Source organism: Hyperolius riggenbachi, chromosome 3, assembly GCF_040937935.1.
Source record: "Hyperolius riggenbachi isolate aHypRig1 chromosome 3, aHypRig1.pri, whole genome shotgun sequence".
Taxonomy (NCBI): Eukaryota; Metazoa; Chordata; class Amphibia; order Anura; family Hyperoliidae; genus Hyperolius; species Hyperolius riggenbachi.
In genome coordinates, this window is record NC_090648.1 from 106,935,313 (window position 1) to 106,962,746 (window position 27,434).

Sequence of the window (27,434 nt, forward strand, 5' to 3'; positions counted from 1 at the left end):
TGGCACATGTTGAAAGGGTAACAGAGAGGAAAATGGGTGGGGGGCACAATAAGAAGACGAGAAAAAACAGGTGGAGGGAGGGATAATTGAATTAATAATAAGGTGGAGGGTAACCTATAGGTAGCACCAGTGGCGTTGTTAGCCAGCTAGAGAGAGAGGTGATCATTACTAGCATATCACCAATAAACAGCTAATGCAGCAACTGGAGGAGGGCCCTACATGGCGGTCATTTGGGTGCAGGGATCGGCAGGTGTCTAATAGACGTCTGGTAAATTACCAGTAATCAGGCGCCCAAGTGGTGAGTTGGGTGCCCGATAGGGATGCTCATTTGGAGTCCGCAGAATTGAAATTTTCGCAAATTGGATTTCCGTGGAAATCAGATTTATTGCAGATCCTCAGTCATTTTAGCCCAATCACAGAACTCGGAAGCATTGGACCAATCAGAGAAGGCAGATTTTTTTTTTCCATGAAAATCAGATTATGCAGTCATTTTAGACCAATCACAAGATTTGGATACTACAGAGTATTCCTGAGTCTTTTAATTGGCCTACAGTTCTTGTGGTATTCCGATTACCGTGGTAAAAATTAGCCATTCTCTGATTGGTCCAATACTTCTAAATCAAAGAATGCAAAAAAAAAATCAGAAAATCGTAAAGCGGAAAATTGGACATTTGCAGAATCAGTAAACAGCACTGGCGAAAATCGGAATTTCCATGAAAACCGGAATTTCCATGGAATGACATTTCTGACCATCCCTTGTGCCTGATGCAGATATTAGCCGGTCAGTTACTAGATAGAAAATAATGCTTGTAGCCGATTGCAGACACTGGACTACAACTAGTGAGCATTTGGGCACCGGGGTTAGTGTCAGGAACTAAGAGCTTAGTTTTAGACCCTTGAAGAGGAGTTTAGCAGGCCCAGATTTACATCACAGGAACCTATAGGCACAGATGTTCTGGCACCTTAGACTTCGCCCTCCATGAACCTATAAACACCAGCCAACTCGCACCGCACGTGTGCTGGCTGGCCCAGCTGTCACTTCCCCCTTACTTTCCCTGCCCAGTCTAGGTAGCTACAGGTGCCCCTTATCAGGTAGCCAGTGGATCTCATTTCACTTACATGATGACTCTGCATAGGGAAGGAGGGAGGACGGCACTAGGGGAGGGGAGTGAGCTTCCTTTCCCTCATCAGGCGCCTGTAGTCCCGTGCCTACAGTGCCTTATGGTAAATCTGGCCCTGGAGGTTGTTAGGCATTAGGTGTGTGTCTGTGTGTGTGTGTGTGGGGGGGGGGGGGGGGGGGTGGAGGGTTCGTTTTAGACAATAAGAGTGGAGGGTTCAAGCGAGCATGTGTGCTGGCCAGGTAAGTGCATAGTAAGATATTGATAATGTACATTACCAATATATTTTATTAGAGGCATCACCTGGAGCCCAACTCATGTGGCAGCGCAGAAACATGTACTGCCCATAAAGGACTTTCAGTGTGGTTTCACACTGGGACTGTGCAGTAATTTTACTGCACCAAACCACAGGACCAGCTGATTTCGGCTTGCGGCTCTGAGAGCCAAGCGCCGAAACTTGGTGCCCCATAGCGGAAATTCTATGCTGCGCGGGGCGCGTATCGGTAATTCGGGGCTTTGGCGGCTGCCAGACCCCGAATTACATCTCCCTCCGAGTTGCGACAACTCAGAGGGAGAATAGTATTTAATGCCGCCTCGGAGTTTTGAGGCAGCGGTGAGAGCCGTCATTCGGCCGTTACTGCATGGTTCTGCGGCAACGCGCAGCCTATAAGTCTATGGTGAGTCTGTGGCATGTAAGTCTATGGTAACGCAGGGGTTCTTAAAAAGATGGCATTGGCGGTGCAATGAGCATTCGCCGTATTTTTACAATACACTTCTGCGTACTTCCGTATTTCTGAAACAGAAAGTGAGCGCAAGCAAGCGTCACTTGCTGTTTGGATGGCGGCTATAAGGGGATTACTGCGTATTAACGTGGTAATCCCCGAAGGCCTGTTTTTGGCAGTGCAGCCGCTAACACCACATTCAGTGGCCACATTGAGGCATCTGGTTAGATTTTGCAGTGATACGTATGAGCACCTTGTAATAGACCACTGTAAATAGTGGTTTCTCTTAGCAAAAAACCTTTAATAGTAGCACTTAAATACACTTTCCTGACTACCAAAGACTTGGATTCATGGAGCTCAGGGAGGGTAGTGTGGGGAGAATACAGTGTGGTGAATGGAGAAATCAGCGGGTATTCTCAGATGCAGAACCTGTGAAGGGGAAATGGCAGGTACCATTATTTAATCACTGCACCACTGAGGTTTTTTTCCCTTGTGGACTACGGCCCCATTCACACTTACAAAACGCCGGCGATTTTTGCCGGTGTTTTGCAGGAGTGATTTTTCTGTGATTTCACGTGGAAAAATCACTAAACACTGCGGCTATTTTACTGCGATCGTGTTTAGCGCTTCTATAGCATGGAAACACGATCGCCGGGAAATCGCCTGAAAATGGTGTAGGCGACGTGTTTGCCGTTTTTGAGCGATTTGTGGCGATTAGCGCAAACCGCCCAAGTAAGAACGGGCCCATAGGGTTTCATTACGCTAGCGCTTTTAAAAAGCGCTAGTGTTTGAGCGTTTTGCCGAAATTGCGGCAAAACGCTCTGGTGTGAATGGGGCCTACAGCTATTTACACCTTGTATCGCTCCTACCTTTGATTTGCCAATAACTTTATCACTACCAATCACAACAAAATTATCTATATCTTGTTTTTTGCTACTAATTAGGCTTTCTTTTGGTGGCATGTTTTGCTAAGAATTATTTTATGCTAAATGCATTTTAATTGGAATAATAAGAAAAAAAATGGGAACAAATTATTTCTCAGTTTTCGGCCATTATAGTTTCGAAATAATACATGCCACTGTAATTAAAACCCACCTATTTTATTTGCCCATTTGTCCCGGTTATTACAATGTTTAAAATATTTCCCTAGTACAATGTATGGCACCAATATTTTATTTAGAAATAAAGGTGCATTTTTTCAGTTTTGCGTCCATCAATACAAGCTCATATTTTAAAAAATAACAGTAATATAACCTCTTGACATACATATAAAAAAAAGTTTAGTACCAAAGAGGCAACTATTTATATATTTTTGTAATTGTAATTTTTTTTTTACAGGGAAGAAAGGGGTTCATTTTAATTGTATGTGTAGGTGTTTGTATTTAAAAAAAATGTATGTAGGTGTAATTTTACTATTAGGCCACAAGATATGTCCTCACACATTATCTTCTTGAGCGTACTATTAGCATGCTAACAGGAAGTAATGCCTGGCTGTGTTACTTTTGATATTACATTGACCGCAGGCATCTCATTGATGTTCCCATTTACTGATTGGTGTACTAGTACACTGCCATGGAGGGGGGGGGGGGCATTCACGTACACTGCCCATAGGGACAAGCAGATGAATATCTACACTCCTAGAGCGGTTAGAGAGCAACTGTGGGGCGTAGATATATTTCCAGTGACGCACCTAGTGGTTAACAATGCTTAGGTTGGGGTACCCTCATTGACATTTTTTTATGAAGTCACATGATTTGTAGTTATGACGCTGGTCTATAGGTATGTTTCTGTAACACGTAATGGCGAATCTGGCCTTGTCACTGTGCTGCCGTGAGAGAAATGGACAGCCATATGCAAGTCATGGGAATAGTGTCATGCCTTGCAGGTCCTATGGGAGTAGTAGAAGTTCCCTTTAATGCCATATGGAAGGGAGGGCAGCAATCTGTTAGCACTATGGGAAAAGTGTCAGCTCTAGATTGCTCACATCCAGTAGTGACGGTTTGTAGTTAAGGGGCCCATACACTGGTCGATTTCAGCCATCGATTGATCAGAAATCGATTCTATCTGAGAGGATGGAAAATCTAGGTCGATCTGCTGCTGGTAGCAGATCCATGGCCTATAGAGTTGCATTGGATCTAATGGTCCAGTAATGCATTCTGAAATCTATTGGAAACCTGTTCCTAGAGTGTGGCACACATCAGATAGATTCCGGTCAGATTCAACTTGACAGGCATCTGACAGAAATGTATCTGATGCTCGAATCTGCTGCAAATCTATAAGTGTATAGCCACCTTAGTGACAACTGACATTAGATAGATAGATAGATAGATAGATAGATAGATAGATAGATAGATAGATAGATAGATAGATAGATAGATAGATAGATAGGATAGATTTTTTTTTTAGATTCTGGGGTATATTGGGATTTTTACCTGAGTGCCCCTTCTGTGTACCTCATGAATTTTTTGTGGAATGACAAGTTCATAGTCAGGCAGTGCATGCAGATCTAAAAGTAAAGACAAGAACCAGCAGATAGAGTATAACAATTATAATAACAACAACATTAATAGTAAGCATTGTCATACATTTTAAAAAGCCATTTACTACGGCAGCAGTGTACCACAAGTTAAGCTATTAGTGCAACCCGCGGTCAGGGTCAAACTGGGCCACACTTTTGACAATACTTTTTCACTTACTTTTTGGTACTCTTCTAATTGCAGTGATGAAAAAAAAAAATAGGTGAATTGATCAGGCTCTATGTGCATTTCACAAGGCTTGTGCTATAACGTGACCATAACATAACACAGTAGAAAAAGTGGTCACTGTGGGGATACCACAGTCACCTGTAGGACAAGGAGAGACCAGGAGCCAAATGGTGCAGTATTGTGGGGTATTAAATGTTAGACTGTGTAGTACAAGAGTATTTATACTCACAAAGGTGGGTTGCAGTCCCTGCAACCACCGTATATCGCCAATGGGGAAATAACCGTCCCCGCTCGGTATTCCAGGTCTTACTGGAACTGGATTGTTCGCACTCCTGGTTGGTCCTTCTTGGTTGTAGAAACACCACACCCGGAAGGTGAACACCTCCAAAGAAGTCATGTACTGGGGGTTGCAGGCGCCCAAAAATAGGTAATGTGACGAAAAAAATAATAATAAGGTGGGGGGAGGAAAGTGTCTTTACCACTCCAGATGGAAGAACCCACACCACAGGGTAAATGTAAAAAGATTAAATGATGTATTTCTATTTTTAGGAGCCTCCACCCCCATTACTATAACATAACACAGACTCTGCATGATGAAACGTGGACATTAGTTGCCATGGAACATGCATGATTTCTGGGGACATAACTTCCTGTGACTGCAGGAGAGACCAACTACTAACCTTCCCTTTCTCTGATACTCCGGATCAGGTGTTTTTGTGGCTACACGTTATGGGTGTGAAGATCCTGATGGCCACACTTGTTTGGACCATCCCACCATGACTGCATTTGATTGGTTAATGTCAAGCTGCATTAATTTGTATTTAAATCAATTTGGATTTATTTACATCTCATTGACCATCTATAATTACCAGCACAGTACCAATGAAGAGCTAATATAGAAGATGAAGGAGAGCCCCCGTGATTTAGGGGCCCTTGTGTGGTCACAAGCTCTGCTACACCCCTGGGCCCATACGCAATTCAATTTCCTCCTGAGTTTTCTACTAGGAGATACTTTTTCATCTTCAATTAATAACAACTTTTTAGCACTTTGCAATGGAGAAAGTACCAAAAAGTAGGTGAAAAAGTACTCATGGTGCTTGATGGTGGTTTAAAAGTCTGTTTGTTGATAAGTTTGAAAATATCCTCTAAGAGAAAACTTAGGTGAAAAAGTGAATTGCCTATGGGCCCTGGTACAAGTATTTAGAAGCACATATGACTTGACAGATGTACAAAACATATCGCTTGGCATGGTAGTTAGCCAGTGCCTCCCTGGAAATGGCTGATTATGCTCTTTGGGTTATAATGACTCACCGAAGACTTGCAGCATCCATATAACCAGTAGAAGCATCACAGGCATTGGTGGAAATAGGTGGCGGAGCAAGGTACGTCTTCGTAACAGTGGGGATATGAAGAAGCATGGAGAACGCCATGTAATTTATACCCAGATAGGTAAACAAGCTTATTAGCCTAACAATGACAAAGGTTACAGGGTGTTTGTCCCCAAGCCATGTGACAATGTGTACTTATAGGCGGCAAGGAGGTTTAATGTGATGTGAGCACTGATGTAAGAATTTCAGCCGCCGGCACATGCTAATCCAGGAGCAGAGAGGGAACGCTGTGTTGTCACTGTAGACATTTTTACAAGCAGTGTCTGGGCTGGTGGAGAAAAGTTCAGTTATCCTTTTGGTCAACATATAAACCGAGGTAATAAAGTAAAATTCCAGTCTCAGCATTCAGAAGTCTTTCATCATCTGTTCCTTTTACTCCCATTGGAGTGCACGGCATCCACCAAGACTCGCCATTCAGATCTATCTTTTGCTCTTCTCTTGATCTCATTGTATATTTTCCCATCTTTCTCATTTCTTCTTTCACTGATCTATATTTTTGAAGGCCGTCCCCCTCTTCTTAAACCCCGTGGGCTCTTTTTTCTATAGATTCCTCCCCCTTCCTGAGTGCGCGGCCAATCCAACCCCACTTCCTCTTCATTAGCTGAATTTCTATTAGTAGTTGGTTCGTGTTTTTCCCCAGTTCATCATTTGTCACTTTTTCTAGATATTTAATATTCATAAGTCTATGTAGGCACCTGTTTACAAAGATGGATTTTTGTGATATTGGGTTGTGTGATCTTCCAAGTTTCATTTACGTATAAAAGAACTGCATTCACATTACTATTAAAAATGCAATCTTTTGGGGGGTTTTTTTGATGTTTTTATTTCTCCATATAAGGTACGACGGGATGAATGTTCTGTTTGCATTCTTTATGCCATGTTTTATATCTTCTTCTGCACCACCATCTCTGCTAACAACAACATTTCCCAAATAGGTAAACGACTCCACCAGTTCTATTTCTGGGCTTATACTCCAGCTAAACCCAGCACCTGCATCATTATAAGCGAATGCTTGTGCTACTAATATGAGTACCGCTGGAAATGCAAGGTACAGAAGAGTTAATTATCCAGCACTGATGGGGGGTTGGCTGATGCCAGATAAGTGTGCTCTCTGGTTGTTTGAGACTCAATGTTAAAAATAGGCCTAGCTAATACAGTACTATAACCTACCATACATACTCGCATATAAGCCGACCCGCATATAAGCCGAGGTACCCACTTTTCCCTTAAAAACTAGGAAAAAGTGATTGACTCGCATATAATCCCCCTCCCCAGTACAGCCCCGTTTACTGTATGAATACAGTGCAACTGAAGATAAAGTGCCATTTACAAACGAGATTAGTGTTTATTAACTATGATTATTAACCATACCAGGAGGGTATACAGAATAAAGAAAATGGGCAATTACACACATATAAGTCACAAAACAGGCAATTCTCCTATAATATTGTCTCTAGCAGCAATAATAAGCAAAGTATTTTGGTAAGGTTTATACATAAAGTGAAAATTCTGTGCAATATATATCAAGAAACCAACAACCCCAAACTAAATAGTGCCCTTACCAGAAATTTGTGCTGAGAAGAGCCACCAGGACCCCCACTGTAACTGGTATGGGCAGAAGGGAGCAGATCTACCAGGGGCTGCTGCATGTGTCCGTGTATCTACTGACCTTTCTGTATCTCTGGAAGCATGTGGAGTGCAACAATGATATGGCACTGGTGCTGAGCAGGTTTGCAGGGGACAGAGGATCAGATCGGTTCCTGGTGCCTACCCTGAAGTGGATCAGATTTCCGGACGGGAGTGGATCTTGCAGGGGCAGCTGTAAAATGGATGCTGGTGCCTTCACCGTCGCAACATCCTTCCCTGCATGTTGGTTCAGATGGCCGGAAGAAAGCGCATTTGACAGAGGAAGTTCGGATGGCCAGCAGGCTGTGTAGTACACAGCGTGCAACAGTGACGTCAGTGCCCTGTTTATCCATGTGTCATCCCTTGAATGTCCTTTAGCGGTGCTTTAGAGATGACACATGGGTAGATGAAAGAGCGCACTGGCATCAACGCTGCACACCTCGCCGGCCACCCGCACTCCCGCCATCAGAAGCGCTCTCCACCGGTCATACGAACCAACATGCAGGAAAGCATGTTGCGACAGGGCAGACGCCAGCATCAGGAACCGATCTGATCTTCTGTCCCCCGCAAGCCCGTTCAGTGTCGGCCAGCACACATCCAGAGGCACAGAACAGGTCAGTAGATACACTGACCCATACACATGAAATTGGTGACTTGCATAGAAGCCGACACCCCCACTGTCACAGGAGCCCTGGTGGCTGGAACGCGAAATGCCTTCCAAACGGTTCCAGCGCACAGATCGTGCAAACTGTGGTCGCAGTCAATGCGCAGAAACCGTTGGGAATTGGCCGCAGACAAACCAGAAGGGAGCCTGTGGGTTACGGAAATACACTTTACACACTACTTCAGGGTATATCTGCCACCACCACTGGTATGGGCCAGTGGTCCCTACCGACTGACTGACTGATCCTGCAAATAAAATGGTTAAAACATGCTGTATCCTGTCTAGATATCAATAATAGTAGTGACTCTTCAGAGACCTGAGTTCAGTTTCTGTGTATGGCTGTATAGCAGGTGTAGCGGAATAGTAAACGACTTTGATAAAGTATTTATTTACGTGCAATATAAATAATTAATATATACAGAAAATCGTTAAAATCAACAATTATAGAGACAAATGATAACACAGTATAAAAGAAACTAAAAGGGATAAAAAATACTTCGATTTGTGGAAAGATGTCCTTTTGTGGGAAAAACTTGTAGAGTTCCTTTTGTTTCAGTTCAAATTTCAGAGTTCAGACCAGGTGGATGCCAGCATATCCTCAAGCTGGCACAGATGTGATCAAGATGGTGTTTCAAGGTGAAGGACACTTGCGTTTCAGCCTGTCAATAGTATTATCACCCATCGCTGTGGAGAGTGGCTATGACAGGCACAAGTCCAGCCTCAGGAGGATGGAGCAGGGGCTGTCCGATCCTTACAGACCCTCAGACTGGCAGAAGTCTAGTTCGGCCCGTCTTGGGGTGCACGTGGGGCAGTTAAAACCTATACCGCATATTCACACTCAACATGATTTTACGAATCCTAGGACATGAAATATGACAGGTCTATCTATCAAACCCATATTGCTATGAGAGTTTAGGGGACAGAGTTCTGGGAATTTCACAGAACCAGCACCGGGACTCATGCTACACTTTCCCCACATTTGGCGAAGCTGTCATCTCAGGAACCCCAGAAATATGACAGAACTGGGAAGTTATGGATTATGCTATGAGCCTCAGGTCATTCAGGGTGTGTGCTGGCAGCTAGCTGGCTTCCCTTTGATCCTTACCAGGGAGCAAGGTGTCAAGACCTCCCGGGGATTCGTAGCCTGCCTGGCTGAATCTAGGCCTCCTTATCAGAGTGAAACAGCTGGCATATCCTCTGAGAGGGGCCATTAGCTCTCCAGGGGGCCAGGGAACCAGCTTGTTACAGCTATGTGCTAAACGCAATTAACTACCTTTCCCAGAACTGTCTATCTTAAAACCAAAGTTTGTCATTCTGAGCCCTGCAATAGATGTGCGATCGATTGCGGTGATCAGAAACGACTGCTGGATCTGTGATTTTTATGCGTTTTGGACGACTGGGCGTCGCCTGGCGTCACACCCACTTTAGGGCCACTTTTTGGACCCAAAAATTCGGCTTCTATGCGAGTATATACCTCTATATACATAACATGAACTTTGTATTAAATGTTAAAATACAGCAAATGAAAGTTTATTTACCTTGAAGGACCCATGGAACCCAGTCTCTTAAGCACTGCAAAGCCTAAGAAGTTGGCCTCTACCACTGTGAGTACTGTTGGAGATTTATGCTGGTTGGTTGAGACTGCTGGTTAGTTGAGTTCCAGAAAACCGGGATTCTACTGCACCTAGTTAGATCCTAGAGAACTACAACAGGAGTTTTCTGGTGGGCCAGAAGTAAGAAACAGCTTTAGCATCATAGACAGGAGAAATGTCAATAATATCACTTCTTACAAGTATTCAAAACCCCTACATGCAGTAATGCATCATTTCAAGACAGTAGGTTGTGCTATATGAATTATTCTTGTATATTGCACTGGCTAAGTGGGGCATCAAGAAATGCTGAGTTATGGTGAGATATTTGTATCCTGATTCATGTGATAAACTTGGTTCTGTCCGCTGTCCTGAAAAGATGCATTGATGTATTGCCCTGTAGTTAGGTGCTGCCATGCCAAGAACTGATGTTAGGAAACTCGTTCAATACATCAGTGTTGTACTTTGCAAAGCAGGGATGCGGTAAGGTCTTCCAGTGCCCAAGGCAGAAATGTTGCTCAGACTTTAGGTGCACCTGCTGCATTACTTGCCAAGGCTGATACTGCAAGGTGCTCCCTGGTTCCAACATCCCCCTCCACCCGCTTGCATTTTTTTTTTTTAAATATATTTTTATTGTTTCCATAGCAGATATAACCAGAATAATTTACAGAAATAAGAAGAGCAATTCCAAAAAGGCAACATTTACATTCAGAGATATTATGAGTTATATATTCATAGACATTTGGAAAAATGGCACATAGGTCATGGGCTATGGATTTTCAAAATTTCTTCCCCGAAACTAAACGGTAGTATTCCCCCCTCCCTCCTATTTCTTCCCACCCCCCTATAACCTTCCCTCGAGGAGAAACCCCCCTCCCCCTTCCCTTATCTCTGTATGTGTTATCCTATAATGCTAGCCAATTCGTATTATACGATAAATGGCAGCTGATTTAACAGTCAGTTAACCTTCAGTCGGCCTAGGGTGCCGTGTAGCTGTTCATTTAGGTACCACTTTGTGTATGTAAAGTTCCCCATTAACGCTATTCGCTCAGCTTCAGAGAGTTGGGTCAAGATAAATTTTTTCCATACTCTCATGAAGGCTTTGGTTCTCTTGTCTTTGGCTTGTAGTGTATTCATTTTATCTAATATGAACAATCTGTGTACTTCCTGTTTGACCATCAACACTGTGGGGGGATCTTGTTCTAACCATTTCTTGAAGACCACTTTTCTCGCTGTTATTAGTAGTAGGTGGAATAAATTTGATGGTTTTAGAGAGATATCATCGGTTTCTCTAGGCGTGTAGTTGAATAGACATAGATTTTCTATGTAGTTGAATAGACATAGAAAAAGGTCTTTCACTATTTTTTTGGCACAAAGTTTGTTGGCATAGTTTAACACCTTGTCCCAAAACCGAGCAATGGAGGGGCAAGACCAAATGCAGTGCAATAAATCAGCTTCCCTCTCCCCACACTTTGGGCAGAAAGGTCTGTAATGCGCTGGGGGTTTCTTGTACTTAATATTAAAAGCAAATTTTGCTTTGTGCATCAGAAGTAGGTGGGAGGTTCCCCAGACTTCATTAGTTATGCATCTTTGTATTGTGTTCCATCCTGATATAATTTTATCAGCAGTAGTACCGTCTAAGAGGGCAGAACTCCATGTTTTATAGAGCTGGTTTTTAACTTTTCCTACCCAAAGCGATTGCAGACCTTTATATAGCTCTGACAGAGACTTAGAGCCTCCACCAGGTCCCACATAGGAGTCGAAGGGTGTAATTTCTGCCACTTGTCTTATCTGCTGGACTAATGAATGTGTTAGAGATTTGATCTGCATATATGGAAAGATGTCATTTCTCGATAATTGGTACGTTAGCCTTAACTCAGGAAAAGCTCTCCAAGATCCCCTTCTAATATCTAGTAGGTGTCCTAAGGTTTTTATCCCCTTCTGATCCCAGGCCGAAAAGTGTGGTTGCTGCGTGCTCGGCGGATATTCTGGATTGCCCCAAATTGGCAGATACTTAGAAACTTGTATTGGAAGTCGAAACATTTTCCTGGTCGCAATTGTATCACGAAAGATTGCGTTTATTCTTATTCGTAAGGGTAACCGTTTGATATTGGCATGTAGCAGACCCACTGGCGACCAAGGTAAGGCCATCTCAGCCTCCAGGGGATAATTGGAGTGTGTGCTAGTTTGGTTTAGCCAGTCTCTGGCATGTCTAATAAGAGCGGCTAGGTTATAGGCTCTAATATTTGGTATATTTAGACCCCCCCAGATCCTTTGGGCATTGTAACTTGGCTAATGCTATTCTTGGCTTTGGCTTTTTCCCTTTCCAGAGGAATTTAATAAGGGCTGAATTTAGTGATTGCAGGTCCTTGTGCTTGATGAGGAGCAGGACTGTCTGTAGGGGATATAGGAGCCTTCCCATAGATACCATTTTGAATAAGGCTACCCTACCTGCTAAGCCTATCCACCCGCTTGCATTTTGATCATTTAGTCAGCGAGACAGGTGACATACATATTCAATCCCACCAATAACATAGGAACCACAGTCACAGCGGTCACACTCGTGACCTGGGGGGCTGCTTGTCCTCCCCTCTCTCCCTGATGCGGCTCCTCCTCCACAGTGGGGAAGATTACAGGCAGCGCGCAAACTCACCTCCTGCAGGTTCCAGGTGCTTGTGATCCCATGTGTCAGTCCCTATCAGATGTCTGGATGCCTGAGTCTGCTACGCGTGTGGTGGCAGTAGAAGCGGTGCAGGACAGAGGCTTTCACAGCGCTGCTATCGCACCTTCAGGAACCTACGTGTCTGGGAGCCAGGTGGTGAGACAGGTGAAGTTTAAGTATGAGAGTACAGTGCATGCAATGAGAAAACACAGAGGAGTCCTCACGCCTAGCAGGCACAGTCATCCAGTCATCTGATAGGCTCACGTGTGGCTGGCCCAGGGAACATCTAGAAACCAACAACTCTCCAGTGCAGAAGGCGGACATTCCCCCAGCCTTACAGGGACTGAAAGCCACAGAACAGAAACTATGACAAAGTAACCAGGATTATTGAACTGTACTGGATCCAGGTATTTTATCGTGCAAAAGTCCATCTATTTCAGTAATAAAGTCATGCTATTTGCACAGCACACCGTACTTGTCTGGGGTAAGTATCATTAAAATTGCTGTACACTGCCTATGTATTGCAATTTTACCGCAGTAACCTGAATATACCCCTATGTTGCTTTAGTTACACCCTCGGCCTACACAACCCAAAAACATACAGTAATTATAGAATTTTCATTTTATTTCCTGAAACATTTTCAGTCAGACACAAACTGAATGTTCACAATCTTCTCTTGATGTTATAACGATGAAACAACATAAAAACAAAACCACAGGGCTGGCCAGCAGTTATTAAACCTTAAAGGCTGCTGAGGTGAATGATCCTTTGTAGGTGGTGGACAGGTCTGCCAGGAGCACAGCACACGGTGTACCCACAGACTGGAGAATCCTCACAGCTTACTTGTCAAACAAAGATTATAATTAAACGTTGTGCAGAATTCTCCCCCCCGGGCAGCTCGAAAGCCATACCCCGAATCAGAAAGCCACACTAATTCTTGGTAAATAAAGATTAAGCTCTCAGCTACCAAACATCCTGCTGTAAAAACACTTGTAAAATCTCCTCCAGAGAATAATAATCCTCAAAGCACATGTACTAAAAACATGAAAATGGAACTGAATGATTCCAGTCATATTGATAATCATAGCGCGTGAACAGTCACTGCTGATAAACCAATATGGCCAGTACTCTGCAATGCCAGGTCCATAAACAACAAAACAGCAGTTATTCATGATCTAATAGAGGCTTCAGATCTAGCTTTAATTACAGAGACATGGTTGGATCAGAACTCAGGACCCACTCTCGCAGCTGTGGTACCAGACAATTACTCAGTTTTACACTGTGAAAGGCAAAACCGCAAGGGCGGAGGATTAGCTCTGTGCTTCAAATCCAGTTTGAATATTAAACCCCTTGCTGTAGCCCCCACCCACTCTTTTGAATGTCTAGCAGCCCAGCTCTCAGCTGGAAAAAAAATAAACATACTGCTTGTCTACCGACCCCCTGACGCTGGCTCAGCTTTTCTCAAGGAAATAGCAGAACTTGTATCTTGCATAACACTGAAACACCCTAGGTGGATAATTCTTGGAGACTTTAACGCACGGGTCGATACACACTCTTCCCAATTTGGAACTAAGCTACTTCTCTCCATGAATGAACTGGGCTTCTCTCAAGCCGTCAACCTCCCTACCCACAAAAAAGGACACACTTTGGACCTCATTTTCCATTCAGAACTCCTAATATCCAATGTGGAAATTGATCCAGTAGTTTGGTCAGACCACCACACTGTCCACTTCTCCTTTACAGCACCGGCTACAAAACACCAAGTGAAAGAACTAATAAAATATCGTTCCTTAAAAGGTTTGACACCCCAACACCTTCAGAACAGCCTCAATCTAGGTGGAGTGACAGATCACAACTTAGGCCTTGAATCCATGGTCCTTAAATATAACCACGATGTCTCAGCCGCTTTTGACGCCATAGCTCCCTTAAAGATTAAACGTTCCGCACCATTACATCACGCTCGCTGGTTTGACAACTCTATAAAGGAACTAAAGAAACAGGGACGCAGACTGGAACGAAGGTGGCGCAAACATCAGTCTCCTGATGACAAACTTTCCCTAATTGCTCACCTGGAAAAATATCAAACGATGATTAACAAAAAGAAGTCCTTATTCCTGTCTCACTAAATTGCAAATGCAGCCAACAGACCTGCCCAACTCTTCCGCACGGTTGACAGTCTCTGCAATCCATCTTGCAGGAAATCCAGCATCAGACCTTCACAGGAACTGTGCGAGAAATTTGCCCACTTCTTCTCAGACAAAGTCTCCTCCATACGATCTGCCATTCAATTCACAGCCCCAGAAACCCATGCAGAGCCATATAACAGGTGCAAAAATAGCCTACCACCATGGTCTGATTTTAAGGTAATCACTGAAAAAGACATCTTGGATATCCTCTCAAACCTTCGCCAGACTACCTGCGATCTGGACCCTGGCCCCACTAAGTTCATGTTGAAATGCCCTGAACTATTTACACCGGCATTCCACAAAATAGTCAACGGCTCCTTACAAGAAGGGTGGTTTCCCTCTACTCTGAAAGAAGCAATCGTCAGGCCTCTACTCAAGAAACCATCCTTAGACCCAGATGCTCTAAACAGCTACAGACCTGTCTCAAACCTCCCCTTTCTGGGAAAAGTTATTGAAAAGGCTGTCTACCTCCAACTTGAAGCCAGGCTCTCCAGAAACAACATCCTTGACCCTCTTCAATCTGGTTTCAGGAAATATCACAGCTGTGAAACAGCCCTCACCCAGATTTGCAATGATCTGCTCATTGCAAGAGACAAGGGTCAATGTTCCATCCTGATTTTGCTCGACCTCTCAGCGGCTTTTGACACAGTCGATCATGAAATCTTGCTCAACAGGCTACAAGAGTACTGTGGTATAGATGGCATTGTTCTCCGGTGGTTCAACTCCTTCCTGGCTGGCAGAACACAAAGGGTAGCCTTAGGGCCCTTCCTCTCCAACCCTGTACCACTAAAATATGGTGTACCTCAGGGCGCAATATTATCCCCTTTACTGTTCACCATATACATGCTGCCACTTGGAGAAATCATACAAAAACATGGCCTGACATATCATTGCTATGCTGATGACACCCAGCTATATTTGTCATTCAAACCTGATGTCACAGACCCTACTCCACAAATAAACGCATGCTTAGCTGAGCTTCAGGAGTGGATGAATAATAATTGGCTAAAACTTAATGCTGACAAAACTGAGGTTCTTGTTATCGAGGGCCAGGGCTCAACAGCAAAGCAGCTCCAGTCTCAACCAACACCGCTAAGGATAGGGAGCTCAGACCTGAACAACTCAGACTGTGTGCGCAGCCTGGGAGTACTGATTGATGGGAAATTAAGCTTCAGGAATCAAATCTCAGCTGTTGTGAAACATTCCTTCTTTCACCTAAGGAATATTGCAAGGATTAAACACCTAATTCCTTCAGAGGATCTTCCAACCCTAGTTCATGCCTTCGTCACATCAAGGTTAGACTACTGCAACGTCCTCTACACAGGCCTGCATAAGAAAGAATTACGCCGCCTGCAATTAGTACAGAATACCGCCGCAAGGCTGTTAACGAGCCAACCCCGCCATTGCCACATAACACCAACCCTGAGCTCACTCCACTGGCTACCGATAAAGTGGAGAATTCTGTTTAAGATTGGCTTACTGACATTCAAATCCTTGCACAATCTGGGCCCTGGATACCTGAAGGACTTGTTGCAACTACATCACACCCCCCACAATCTTAGATCAAAAGGACGTAACACCTTGGTCACCCCCAGAGTCCACCTCAAAACCTTTGGAGACAGAGCCTTTTGTCATGCTGCCCCTACACTTTGGAACTCCCTGCCACACCCAATCAGGACAGCCCCATCCCTGGAAGCATTTAAGTCTAAACTGAAAACCTACCTTTTCAGTCTGGCATTCATGAACATCTGACTATCTCCTCTGTAACACAACCCAGCCTGAAACCCTGTATTAATCTGAGACACAGCTATGCGCTTTGAGTCCTATGGGAGAAAAGCGCTTTACAAATGTTATTGTATTGTATTATTGTATTTTCTTTTTGCCGTAAATTTTGCAAAAAATGTTACATTTACACACAGAAGAGAACTTCTGAGAGACTGCAAACAGGTTCTTTTCTTGGAGACTGTAAGCTGAATTTGTTGCCAAGCACACAAATAACTAGGCTGTGCTCCTTTTTCTCTTTCTCTGCCTGAAAGAGTTAAAAATCAGGTATGCTAGTGGCAGTTTTTGTCGGGTCCGGGACAGACTGGGTCAGACTATAGCATAACCCTCACTGATTAGTAATTACAGCCATAAGATACTTTCCTGTCAGTAAATGACTTCTGAGAACAGGAAAGAGATAAAAAGGTTCAATAATTGAAAATTTAAGCTCTAGCATACTTCAATGAAGGTGTCATTGAACAAAGACAATGAAACCGTAAAAACTAGATTTAAATATAAAATAAAACTGTGGGATATCTACAAAAAAGTCAGTTTTAGGAGAAGAAGGAGAGATACAATTGTTTTTCTCATCAGTTTATTTTTACCTTGGATGTCCTTTAACTGCTTAAAGAGAACCCGAGGTGGCCTTGTATTACGTTAGTGGGGCACAGAGGCTGGTTGGGCACACTAACACCAGCCTCTGTTGCCCCATCGTGTGTCTCAAAGACCCCCCTGCTCGCCGCTATACTCCCCGCAGTGCTGGCGACACGCAGCGCGTCGCCAGCACAATGTTTACTCTAGCGCTGTCTGTCAGCGCCGCTCCCACGCCTCCTCCGCATCGCCGCTACCCGCCCTCGTCCCTTCCCTCCAATCAGCGGGAGGGAAGGGACGAGGGCGGGTAGCGGCGATGCGGAGGAGGCGGCGGAGCGGGGCTGACAGACAGCGCTAGAGTAAACATTGTGCTGGCGACACGCTGCGTGTCGCCAGCACTGCGGGGGTATAGCGGCGAGCAGGGGGGTCTTTGAGACACACGATGGGGTAACAGAGGCTGGTGTTAGTGTGACCAACCAGCCTCTGTGCCCCACTTACGTAATACAATGCCACCTCGGGTTCTCTTTAAGGTTTAGGACGTAGATTCTACGTCCTAATTAGTCCCCCTGTATGTTCTAGGACATAGAATCTACGTCCTGCATTAAATCCCGCCGTCTGCCTCTGCATGGGCACGCGCGGGGGTGGGTTCTTGCACAGTCATGTGAATGGTCCTGTGAATTCAATAAAGTTAGAAAAAAAAATTGTTGTAAAAGTTTAAAAAAAAAAATTAAAGTGACATAGGCCCAATAAAATAAAAAAAAATATTTTTTTAATTCCCCATTAATTTTTAACCCAAACATAGCCAATTAACTCATTATTAACCCTTGCAATACCTATTTATAAACGTTTAATGACTGCCGCCAGTAGCGATCGGATGCAATCGCTAGGGTGAAAGTTTCAGACCCCAATGCTCTACAGATGTAACGCTCTGCCATTGCCTAGCAATGCATCTGTACAGCTCTATGCCCCCTGAACTGTCGCCCTAGCAAACGCATTCGATCGCCACAGACGCGTAGACTGGGGATAACGGTCCGCCACATGCTCGGCTAGAAGTAAAATGTGGCATATGGGGTATCAGTTTAATCAGGAAGAGCCAAATAATATATTTGTAAATGTTTTATAACAGTAGGAAGTGTGATGTGAAAATTAGGAAGGGTGAAAAATGAAAAAGTTTGTTTTCTGCATTTACGCCTAATTGTTCCCCATAAATGGACTATAAAACTAAATAGTTTTAGGAGAAAAATATTACCCAAAGAAAGCCTAGACTGTACTGAAAAAAAGAAGATTTGTATCACTAAGATGGCATAGGTAATTAAAAAGTTACTGCTGTATCAAAACAACACATCTAAAGTGTCAAAACTGTCAGGAACTTTAAGTTGTAAAAATCGTGGAACACTAATGGGTTAAATATGGTGAAACATGTATAAATTATTTACTTTTGTCCAACTCTGGATTTGGACATAAAAATAGCTCCCAACTGTCCCTCTTTTGAAGGGACAGTCCCTCTTTGGGAACCAAAACCCTCTGTCCCTCTTTCTTCCTCATTTGTCCCTCTTTCAGGACTGATGTACAGATATATGTAAATTTATATTATTTTTCTACAGAAAAATGTGTTTAAATAACGCTAAACTTTATTCCCATCCTTTAAATTTATAGATTTCTCATTCTCAAATGTTATTATGAAGGAAAATTAACCCGGATAAAAGGACCAGTGTAGTTTGAATTATAAAACAACATATTTTTCTTATGAAATCTTTATATTATGCATGGCTAGGGGTGTGTTGGAGGCATGGGTACAGGTGTGGCAGGGGTGTGGCTTAAGTGTCCCTCTTTCTTATCTCAAACTGGGAGGTATGCATATAGCATAAACAATGTTTTTTGGTGGTTTTCAATATGCTTTTAAAGTGTTTTGACCTACTTATCACAGTTTATACAATTCAGTAACCTGTAACAATAAAAATATGTAAAAAAAAAAAAACAACCCACAATTGTATATTTTGTACATGAAGACACATTAATTTATCTGTAGCTCTAAAACATTAAAACTGGAGTCGTCTATAAGTAGGGGAATACCTGTATTTGGGCATGTAAAAACACATTTAGGCCGGTTTTAGATCTACCGTATATACTCGCAAGCAAGCTGACCCGCATATAAGCCGACCCCCTAACTTTTACCAGAAAAACCAGGAGAAAATGATTGACCCCCATATAAGCCGGGGGTAGGAAATGCTGGCCGCGTGATCCCCCCAGTGTGTCCCAGGAAAGTGTCCAGTATAGCTAGTATAGTGCCCAGTATAGCTAGTAGAGTGCCCAGTATACCTAGTATAGTGCCCAGTATACCTAGTAAAGTGCCCAGTATGGGTAGGTAGTGCCCCAGTATAGCTAGTAAAGTGCCCAGTATGGGTAGGTAGTGCCCCAGTATAGCTAGTAAAGTGCCCAGTATGGGTAGGCAGTGCCCCAGTATAGCTAGTGTAGAGCCCAGAGTAGATAGGTAGGTAGGTAGTGCCCTCCCCCCCACAGCGGCCGCTGCTATTACCTTAGCCGGCGCCGCTTCCTCTATTCCCCTCTCCTGCTCGCTCGTAACTAATTCACAGCAGCGCTCTCCACGGCTGCTGTGATAATGAGGCAGGAAGCAGGAGAGCGGCTTCCTGTAGCGGCGATGTGTATCGCCGGTTACTATGGGAACCGCTCTCTCTCTCCTGCTTCTGCCTCATCATCACAGCAGCCGTGGAGAGCACTGCTGTGAATTAGTTACGAGCGAGCAGGAGAGGGGAATAGAGCAAGCGGCGCCGGCTAAGGTAATAGCAGCGGCGGCTGCAGGGGGAGCAGCGGGGGAGGGGGGCGTGGACCACATGACTCGCAAGCAAGCCGACCCCCCTAACTTTTGGGGATCAAAAATTCGGCTTGCTTGCAAGTATATACGGTAATTGGATGCGATGCCATGCCGTATCCCACCACAACACAAAAAAACATGTGCCAGGGTTCCCCGTAGTATTACTGTCATTCTGCGCTGTAACCCAACCATCAACCTTTTTTAAAAGGTATGCATTGCCCATTGATTTACATTACTTCCGCCGCGATGAAAATCCGGTGGTAACGTGCTGTTGCCCCTGTGTCGGCCTATCGGCGGATAAGGCACTTCCCGCGCAATGCGACATGGTAAGTATGCTAGGCCCCATTGTCTCGCCATTGTGTTAGCCTGCAGTAAAACAGGGTAATGCAATGCAAGTGTAAAAGGGGCCTGAATTAAATGGTATGTGAAAAGCTATTTTTGCACAAATGAGAATACTCATGAAAAATATGGGCATGCGAAAACACAAGCATGCTACTGCGCAAAGCTCTGCCTCTACCAGGAAGGAGGCCCGAACTTTGCCCCAGGGATTTCTGGCATATAAACACATTGTTCTGACGTGGGAATGCAGCGTTTCAGCTAGGATCTTATTGCATAACATTAATGGCCAGTAAAAACAGGTATTTGTTTGGGCTTCAGACTCTCTCTAAACACAAAATGTAATAAAGAGAGTGCAACTCCACACCATTCCAAGCTTTATTACCCCCTGGTCACCCATGCAGGCTGATATTACACTGGGAATTTGATGACCACCTAAGTCTACATAGTCCAGATCATTGGGGAGTATTCTGCAAAGGGAAAGCCTGCATCCTTCTATGCAGAACACCCTTGTCCAGTGTTGTAGACATGGGGCTTTTCCCCAAGTCTAGGGCCCAGAAGGGGGGTGGAACATATGGTGGATTCTGGAAGTCCCCTCTAATAATAAAGAGACCCCCAAGCCTCCTCCCAGGTAAATAGGTGGAAGTCTTGTTTGAAGCCTGTGGCAAGCCACCTGCCATCGTACACTGCTGCAATACTATTAAGGAGTCCTGTCAGAGAGTCATCTGAATTAACTGCTGGGTCTTCTCATTTGTCCATTTTGTGGACCAATGGGAATCTTCTGCAGGAAACATTCAAATAGGCTTGTGATGACTAATTCAGCTTTTGTGTGTTTCTATGGAAATACAGAAAATAAAAAAACATAGTTTCTCTGCTTATTTTACTTTATTCAAACTAATAGGAATTTTCTGCAAGAGAATTCAAATAAACCCTTGGTGGCCGAATTAAAAAAATTTTAAATTTGCCATCCAGACCAACAGCAATGCTCTATGGTAAATAGAGATGGTTAATGATATGCAAATGTATGCAGCTTGAAAATGGACCAATTGAATCCCACCAAGGTGGAATGTGATTGGCCCATTTTCAAGCTGCATCTACAGTCTTTGCATACAAAGTTTGCATAACTCTGCATTAACTGAGAACTATTTGCTTGACATTAACCATCCCTAACGGCAAATTCAAAAGCTCCTACTTGTCCACAATAATGGTATTTAAATTCAGTCAGCAGAATTTGTGCTGTAAATTCTTGGAATGCTTTGGACTCTCTCTACTAGCAGAAAATATAGAAATTGAAAGCAGACGTTTTGTTATTGTCTCACACTGCCCCCTAGCGACAAGTGGTTATAAATACACATTACAGTAGTACTAATTATAAGCGATGTAAAAAAAAAAAAAGACGAAAAATAGAACAACAATGAGGCAAGAACAATGAGAAAACAAATGTATTTACAAAAATTTACAGAGGGAAAAAAGGGAATATAGAAAAGAAGACAGAGCCATACAAAAGAATAGGCATGAAGAAGAATATAGCTGAAAAGAAAGACTATAGATGTAAAAAGAAAACTATAGAAGAGTACATATGATACATTTTTAGTAAAAAATCCAAACAAAGAGACATTACTAACTCTCTAAAGTCCAAAATCTTTATATTAAATACATTATCTACAAATACAAATTTGCTTTATGTACAATTCATTTAAAACCAGTTATACTGTAACAGTTCTTCCTGTAACACTGCGCTGATTACATAACCATACAGCAAACTTTGGCAGCCAATCGGCACGTTAATCTGTCAATGTGTCAGAATGATGAAACAGCTGATGGGCAGAGGTTACAGCACGGAAATCATTACAAAATATCATTACAAGTACATTACAACATATCCATCAGTAACGGTAACAAGTACAAAGAGTATTTCACATCGGGAGGCCATCATCAGTCTGCACAGCCCATTCAGACTCTCTTGTATTATAAAATAGTAACAGAAACAATGGGGTCTGGCAACCAGTTAGATATATATTCAAAATACATATATGGGCAATTGGGCAAACAGCTTTATCTGCCAAATTATATGTAAATCTAACCAGCTGAAGTGGTCAGTTTACACAGGTTAGAGAACTCTCTAGTGCCAGCTGAACTGGTGGCATAGCGGGTAGCATTCTCGCATTGTTCTGCAAGAGTCCCGGGTCATATTTTTCATGGCCAGACTCAAGTGGCCATTTTTTTGTAGTCCTATAGTAACTGGTATGGGACTACAGAAAATGGCCGCAGGATTCCTGATTGAGGAGGAGGAAAAGTGGAGGGGTACCATCGTAGCAGCAGCAGTCACTGGTTAGCATCTACCGCTGATTAGCAGCAGTAAAAGCCACTGGTTAGCAGCCACCACCGATTAGCAACTGTAGTAGTCACTGGTTACCAGTTGCCACTATGCCAGCAGTAGTAACAGCCACTGGTTAACAGAGACCACTGATTAGTAGTAGCAGTAGAAATTGATTAGCAACCACTACTGTGCCAGCAGCAGCATCAGCCACTGGTTGGCAGCAGCCACTGTGCCAGCAGCAGTAACAGCCACTGGTTAGCAGCTGCCACTGTGCCAGCAGCAGCATCAGCCACTGGTTGGCAGCAGCCACTGTGCCAGCAGCAGTAACAGCCACTGGTTAGCAGCTGCCATTGTGCCAGCAGTAGTAACAGCCACTAGTTAGAAGCTATTACTATGTCAGAAGCAGTAACAGGCACTCATTAGCAGCCACCACTCTGCTGGCCACAGTGTGTCATGGAGCCATTGTAGGGAAGGGTTACCATACACCCTTAAAAAGAAAAACACAAAACACATTAGGAGCGCCAATGGTGCAGTAAGTCACAGTAAAAATAATAGTGCCCACAGAACATCCACTGCATCTGGAAGTCTTCTTTAATAAAGAGACGTCCAGAGCCGCCACATATCGCTGAAGCCCCCCGCAGCTGCGCCGGTCACCCCTGATCAATTTACCTGCCGCCACTAGACATCCACTGCCTCTCATTGCAAGTCCCGATGCTGTAACTACAGTATCTCTTGCTGTGATTACTGTCTCTCGGAGCCCCAGCAAAGCATCTTTGAAGCTCCTGCTTTGGCGATGTGCGGCGGCCCAACGGTGAGCTCTATGGGTCCCCTTATTAAAGGAGACCCTCATATGCAGTGAAGCAACACATGCGCTAGCTAGTTTAGACCTTTCCGAGGCGGGGGGGGGGGGGGGTTGAGATGGGGGGGTCAACCTTCAATTGACTGATGTTAAGGCCGGTATTAAAGTGGGCCTCCATCCAGTGGGTGAAATTAGTAACAGTTTTTAGAAGTCCACTAGTAGCAGTCATGTAATTGCTCCTCAGTGTAGTTACTGCTAAGGATCTTTTTTTCTGTTACCTGTTTCCATGTCATGATTGAGTTTGACCACCAGGCATTGGTTTTCTAATTTATATACAGCACATACCAGTGGCAGTCTTGCAGAACAGTGACTACTGTAAGAGCAAATGATGTTACACCACAGACTGACTCACACAGGAGGTACACAACCCCCCACCCCACGCGGTCCACCATAGTAAACTAGAAAAATATACATATATCCAGGCACCTCACGTCAAGTTAGGACATTTAAATAAGTTATTAGGGAGGTGCTAAAGGGGGTGTGGTTTTAACCCTTAAAGAGGAACTGTAACATAAAAATATCCCCTGGGGGGTACTCACCTCGGGTGGGGGAAGCCTCCGGATCCTAATGAGGCTTCCCACGCCGTCCTCCATCCGTCAGGGGTCTCGCTGCAGCCCTCCGTGGAGTCCGGGCAGCGGTGACGTCATTATTTACCTTCCTGGCTCCTGCGCAGGCGCTCTGACGGCTTTCCATTCCGAACTACACGGAAATACCCGATCGCCGTCGGGTCCGCTCTACTGCGCAGGCGCAAGTCTCCTGCGCCTGCGCAGTAGAGCGGACCCGAATGAGATCGGGTATTTCCGTGTAGTTCGGAATGGAAAGCCGCCACAGCGCCCCCGCTGGAGCCAGCAAAGGTAAATATTGAAATGACAGTCGGCACAGTCGCCGGCTGTTCGGAGGGCTGCGGAGAGACCCCCGTGGGACAGAGGACGGCGTGGGAAGCCTCATTAGGATCCGGAGGCTTCCCCCACCCGAGGTGAGTACCCCCCAGGGGATGTTTTTAATGTTACAGAGTCTCTTTAACCTAATCTTTTAGATGGTTTGATGCAATGAATGTTTGCAAGTCTGCACTATGCATGTTACAGGGACAGAGTTAGGACACCTACAGCTTTTAACTTAGCTGTATGGATAGCAGTGGTGCCTGGATGGTTGATCCATGTGAATAAATTTGTTTTGAATGAGTGAGTGTGCAAATAATTAAATTTTGTTTACCAAAGTAAACTAGGAAATGTCTGGCTAGTTTACTTCATCATAAATCTATAAAGATGCAAGCGAGTACTGAGCTTTCTGTTTTGTAAAATGTGATGTGTAAAGTGTTTATAATTAAATTATTAAAAACATATACCGTAAATAAATCAGTTGTAAACTTTCAAAAACTAGAATAATGTTGACAAAATTCTATTATGCTTTCCCTTTAAAGGGAATTAACGTGATTTAAGAGGTTTGAGAAAGCATTATCCTGGTTATCTACCATAACATAATGCAAAGGATCTTAAAAGCACCCTGAGGTGAGAGACATATGAAGGCTGCCATATGTATTTCCTTTTAAACAATACGAGTTACCTGCCTGTCCTGCTCATCTTTCGGATCAGTAGTGTCTGAATCACACACCTGAAGCAAGCATGCAGCTAATTTTGTCAAATGTTTGATCTTGTCTAATCCTCATGCTTGTTCAGGGTCAATAGCTAAAAGTATTAGAGGCAGAGGATCAGCAGGACAGCCAGGCAATGTGCATTGTTTAAAAGGAAAAAAAATGTCAGCCTCCATATGTCTCACACCGTGGGTTAACTTTAACACGATGGGTTCTTAAAGAGAACCCGAGGTGGGAATCTTAGAGTTAAATCTATACACAGAGGCTGGGTCTGGCTATAGTGCCCAGCCTCTGTTGCTAGTTGAATATTCCCTAAATTCCCCCTGCGCTCTGCACGAGCCCATAAATTACAGCCGCGCTGTCGGGCTCTGTTTACTTTTCTAGTGTCACTCACGCTGCTCCCCCGCCTCCTGCAGAGCGCAGTTCCCTGCCCGAGTCCCTTCTCTCTAATCAGCGGCGAGGGAAGAGACGTGGGCGGGGATCGGCGCTCTGCAGGAGGCGGGGGAGCGGCATGAGTGGCACTAGAATGGTAAACAGAGCCTGCTGCGACACGCTCAGTGTCGCCAGCGCGGCTGTAATTTATGGGCTTGTGCAGAGAGCAGGTGGGATTTAGGGAATATTCAACTAGCAACAGAGGCTGGGCACTATAGCCAGACCCAGCCTCTGTGTATAGATTTAACTCTAAGATTTCCACCTCGGGTTCTCTTTAACATTTACATCTTAACCATGTTAAGGTTTCTTAACAATACATTTTAAAAAAATGTATTTAGAAAAACGTTAAGCCCTTCCCCAGGATAATTTTTTTTTAACTATATTTCCTCTCACACCTTATATACTCCATTAACATCAATACAGTAGTATGATTTTTAAGCATAGGCACACAGCCATGTTTTTGCAGTTTTTACAATGGCCTCAATTCACTAAGATCATGCTGGAGATAATAAGGCAAGACACAGTAAGAGAGTTATCTTATCTCTTCATTCCTTAGGTTACCTCCTCTGTAGTTAATTTACCTCCTCTGTAGTTATTTTCACACGCAGGTAATAAACAGCCTGACTTTAACTGTGGAGTTATTTTAAGGATTGAAGAGTTAACCTAAAGACAGAAGAGTTAACTTTAGGTTTGCCTGAGGTAAAAGGTTTCCTGAATGCGACATGCCTCATCACCATGGTGACCACTCTAGAAACGTTATTAAAGACAGGAGATAAGCTTAGTGAATTGAGGCCATTGTCATGACTTGCACTGTGCTCCTCCAATACAACCGACAACCATTTTCCATCCTGCTCTATCCTGTACACTGGGTGTCAGGGACACGCCTCCCAACGTCAGAGGTTGCAACAGGAAGATGGGCGATTGGCTGATTGTCAGAAGGCCACAGCTTTTTCCAAAAGGCAACCCATGCCACAACTGTACAGTGGGGGAGTGCCAAGCAACCATGCCTCCTCCCTGCTGCGGTGACATGGCACATCACCTAAGAAAATAGAAAAAAGACAAAAATGGCTTGGCTTGAGTCATGTAGCCATGTGGAAAACTGGTCCCGTGATTAATTTAGTTGTTTGAAATTCTTAAAGCTAAACCCCACAGATATGCAGTAATGCTGGGATGTGACACCTCCCTTTAAGCTCAGTGTGATCATATCTGGAAATTCTATAGACTCCTTCGTATTAGGCAACATTCAGTTTATGTATAGCGGTATGTGAGAAGATAGGCAACCTCTGGCTGCTACCTACTGGCTTCATGACCAGGGCTGATCTTATCTTCTTATTTTCAAATTTAAAAAATGGTAGAAAAGCTGGAAAAAAAGGTTCCCAGAGATGCAAAATAGTTGAAAGGCATCAAATCTCCAGTTCCACTGGATTCATGATTTTATAAATATTGCTTTGGAATGTGATAAAAACAGTTGTCATTATTGCACTAAGACTCCTCTTCCTTTTGTGTTAGAATGGACAGGTCCTCTTTGTCCTCACAGTAGTCTGCTGCATTCACGTGTACCAGAACTGGGCGGGAGAGAATCTTCAGAGCTTCTAGGTAGCTCGGGGGTGGAGTCTGTGTGTTTTCCAGAGGCCGGGATAGGACCTTCAGCGCATGCATGTAGCTGGGGGGAGGAGTGATCGTGTTGTTCAGACGAAAGCCATGAGGAGCCAGCAATGCATTGACTTCTATTACCAAAACACAGGAAAGAAATGATTACTGCAGAGGCAAAAGAGAACAAGACAAGCATGTATTCACACTAGAAGCTCTATTCGGCGATTGATTATCATTTTTTAAAATCGCTTTCATTCACTTTCATTAAAATCGCAGTAAAAATCGCCGGAATTTCATGATCACGTACACGAAAATTGTGGCAATTTTTCCTCAATTTTTACTGCGATTTTAATGAAAGAGAATGGGAGCGATTTTAATAAACGCTAATCAATCGCAAAATGCTCAGAAAAGCGCTTCTAGTGTGAATGGGCCCTTCAAGAAGGTCCATGTTGACATA

At 43.9% G+C, this 27,434-nt stretch overlaps 2 protein-coding genes across 3 annotated transcripts in view; both read right to left on the reverse strand.

Moving 5' to 3' along the window:
- LOC137561089 (zinc metalloproteinase-disintegrin-like protein H3) overlaps positions 1-5,934 on the reverse strand; it is a 147,974-nt gene extending 142,040 nt beyond the window's left edge. The window contains exons 1-2 of the mRNA XM_068272334.1: positions 5,857-5,934; positions 4,273-4,346 (exon numbers count right to left, since the gene is read on the reverse strand). Of these exons, the coding sequence (XP_068128435.1) occupies positions 4,273-4,346; positions 5,857-5,902 (120 nt within the window). The 5' untranslated portion in view covers positions 5,903-5,934. The remainder of the gene's footprint in view (positions 1-4,272; positions 4,347-5,856) is intronic.
- Positions 5,935-25,674: 19,740 nt separating this feature from the next.
- LOC137561090 (CD5 antigen-like) overlaps positions 25,675-27,434 on the reverse strand; it is a 51,077-nt gene continuing 49,317 nt past the window's right edge. Inside the window, exon 8 of one of the 2 annotated variants that reach the window (XM_068272336.1) lies at positions 25,675-26,423. In XM_068272336.1, the coding sequence (XP_068128437.1) occupies positions 26,317-26,423 (107 nt within the window). In that variant the 3' untranslated portion in view covers positions 25,675-26,316. Of the gene's footprint in view, positions 27,112-27,434 lie in introns of both variants that reach the window. The other variant, XM_068272335.1, reaches the window with a different exon arrangement.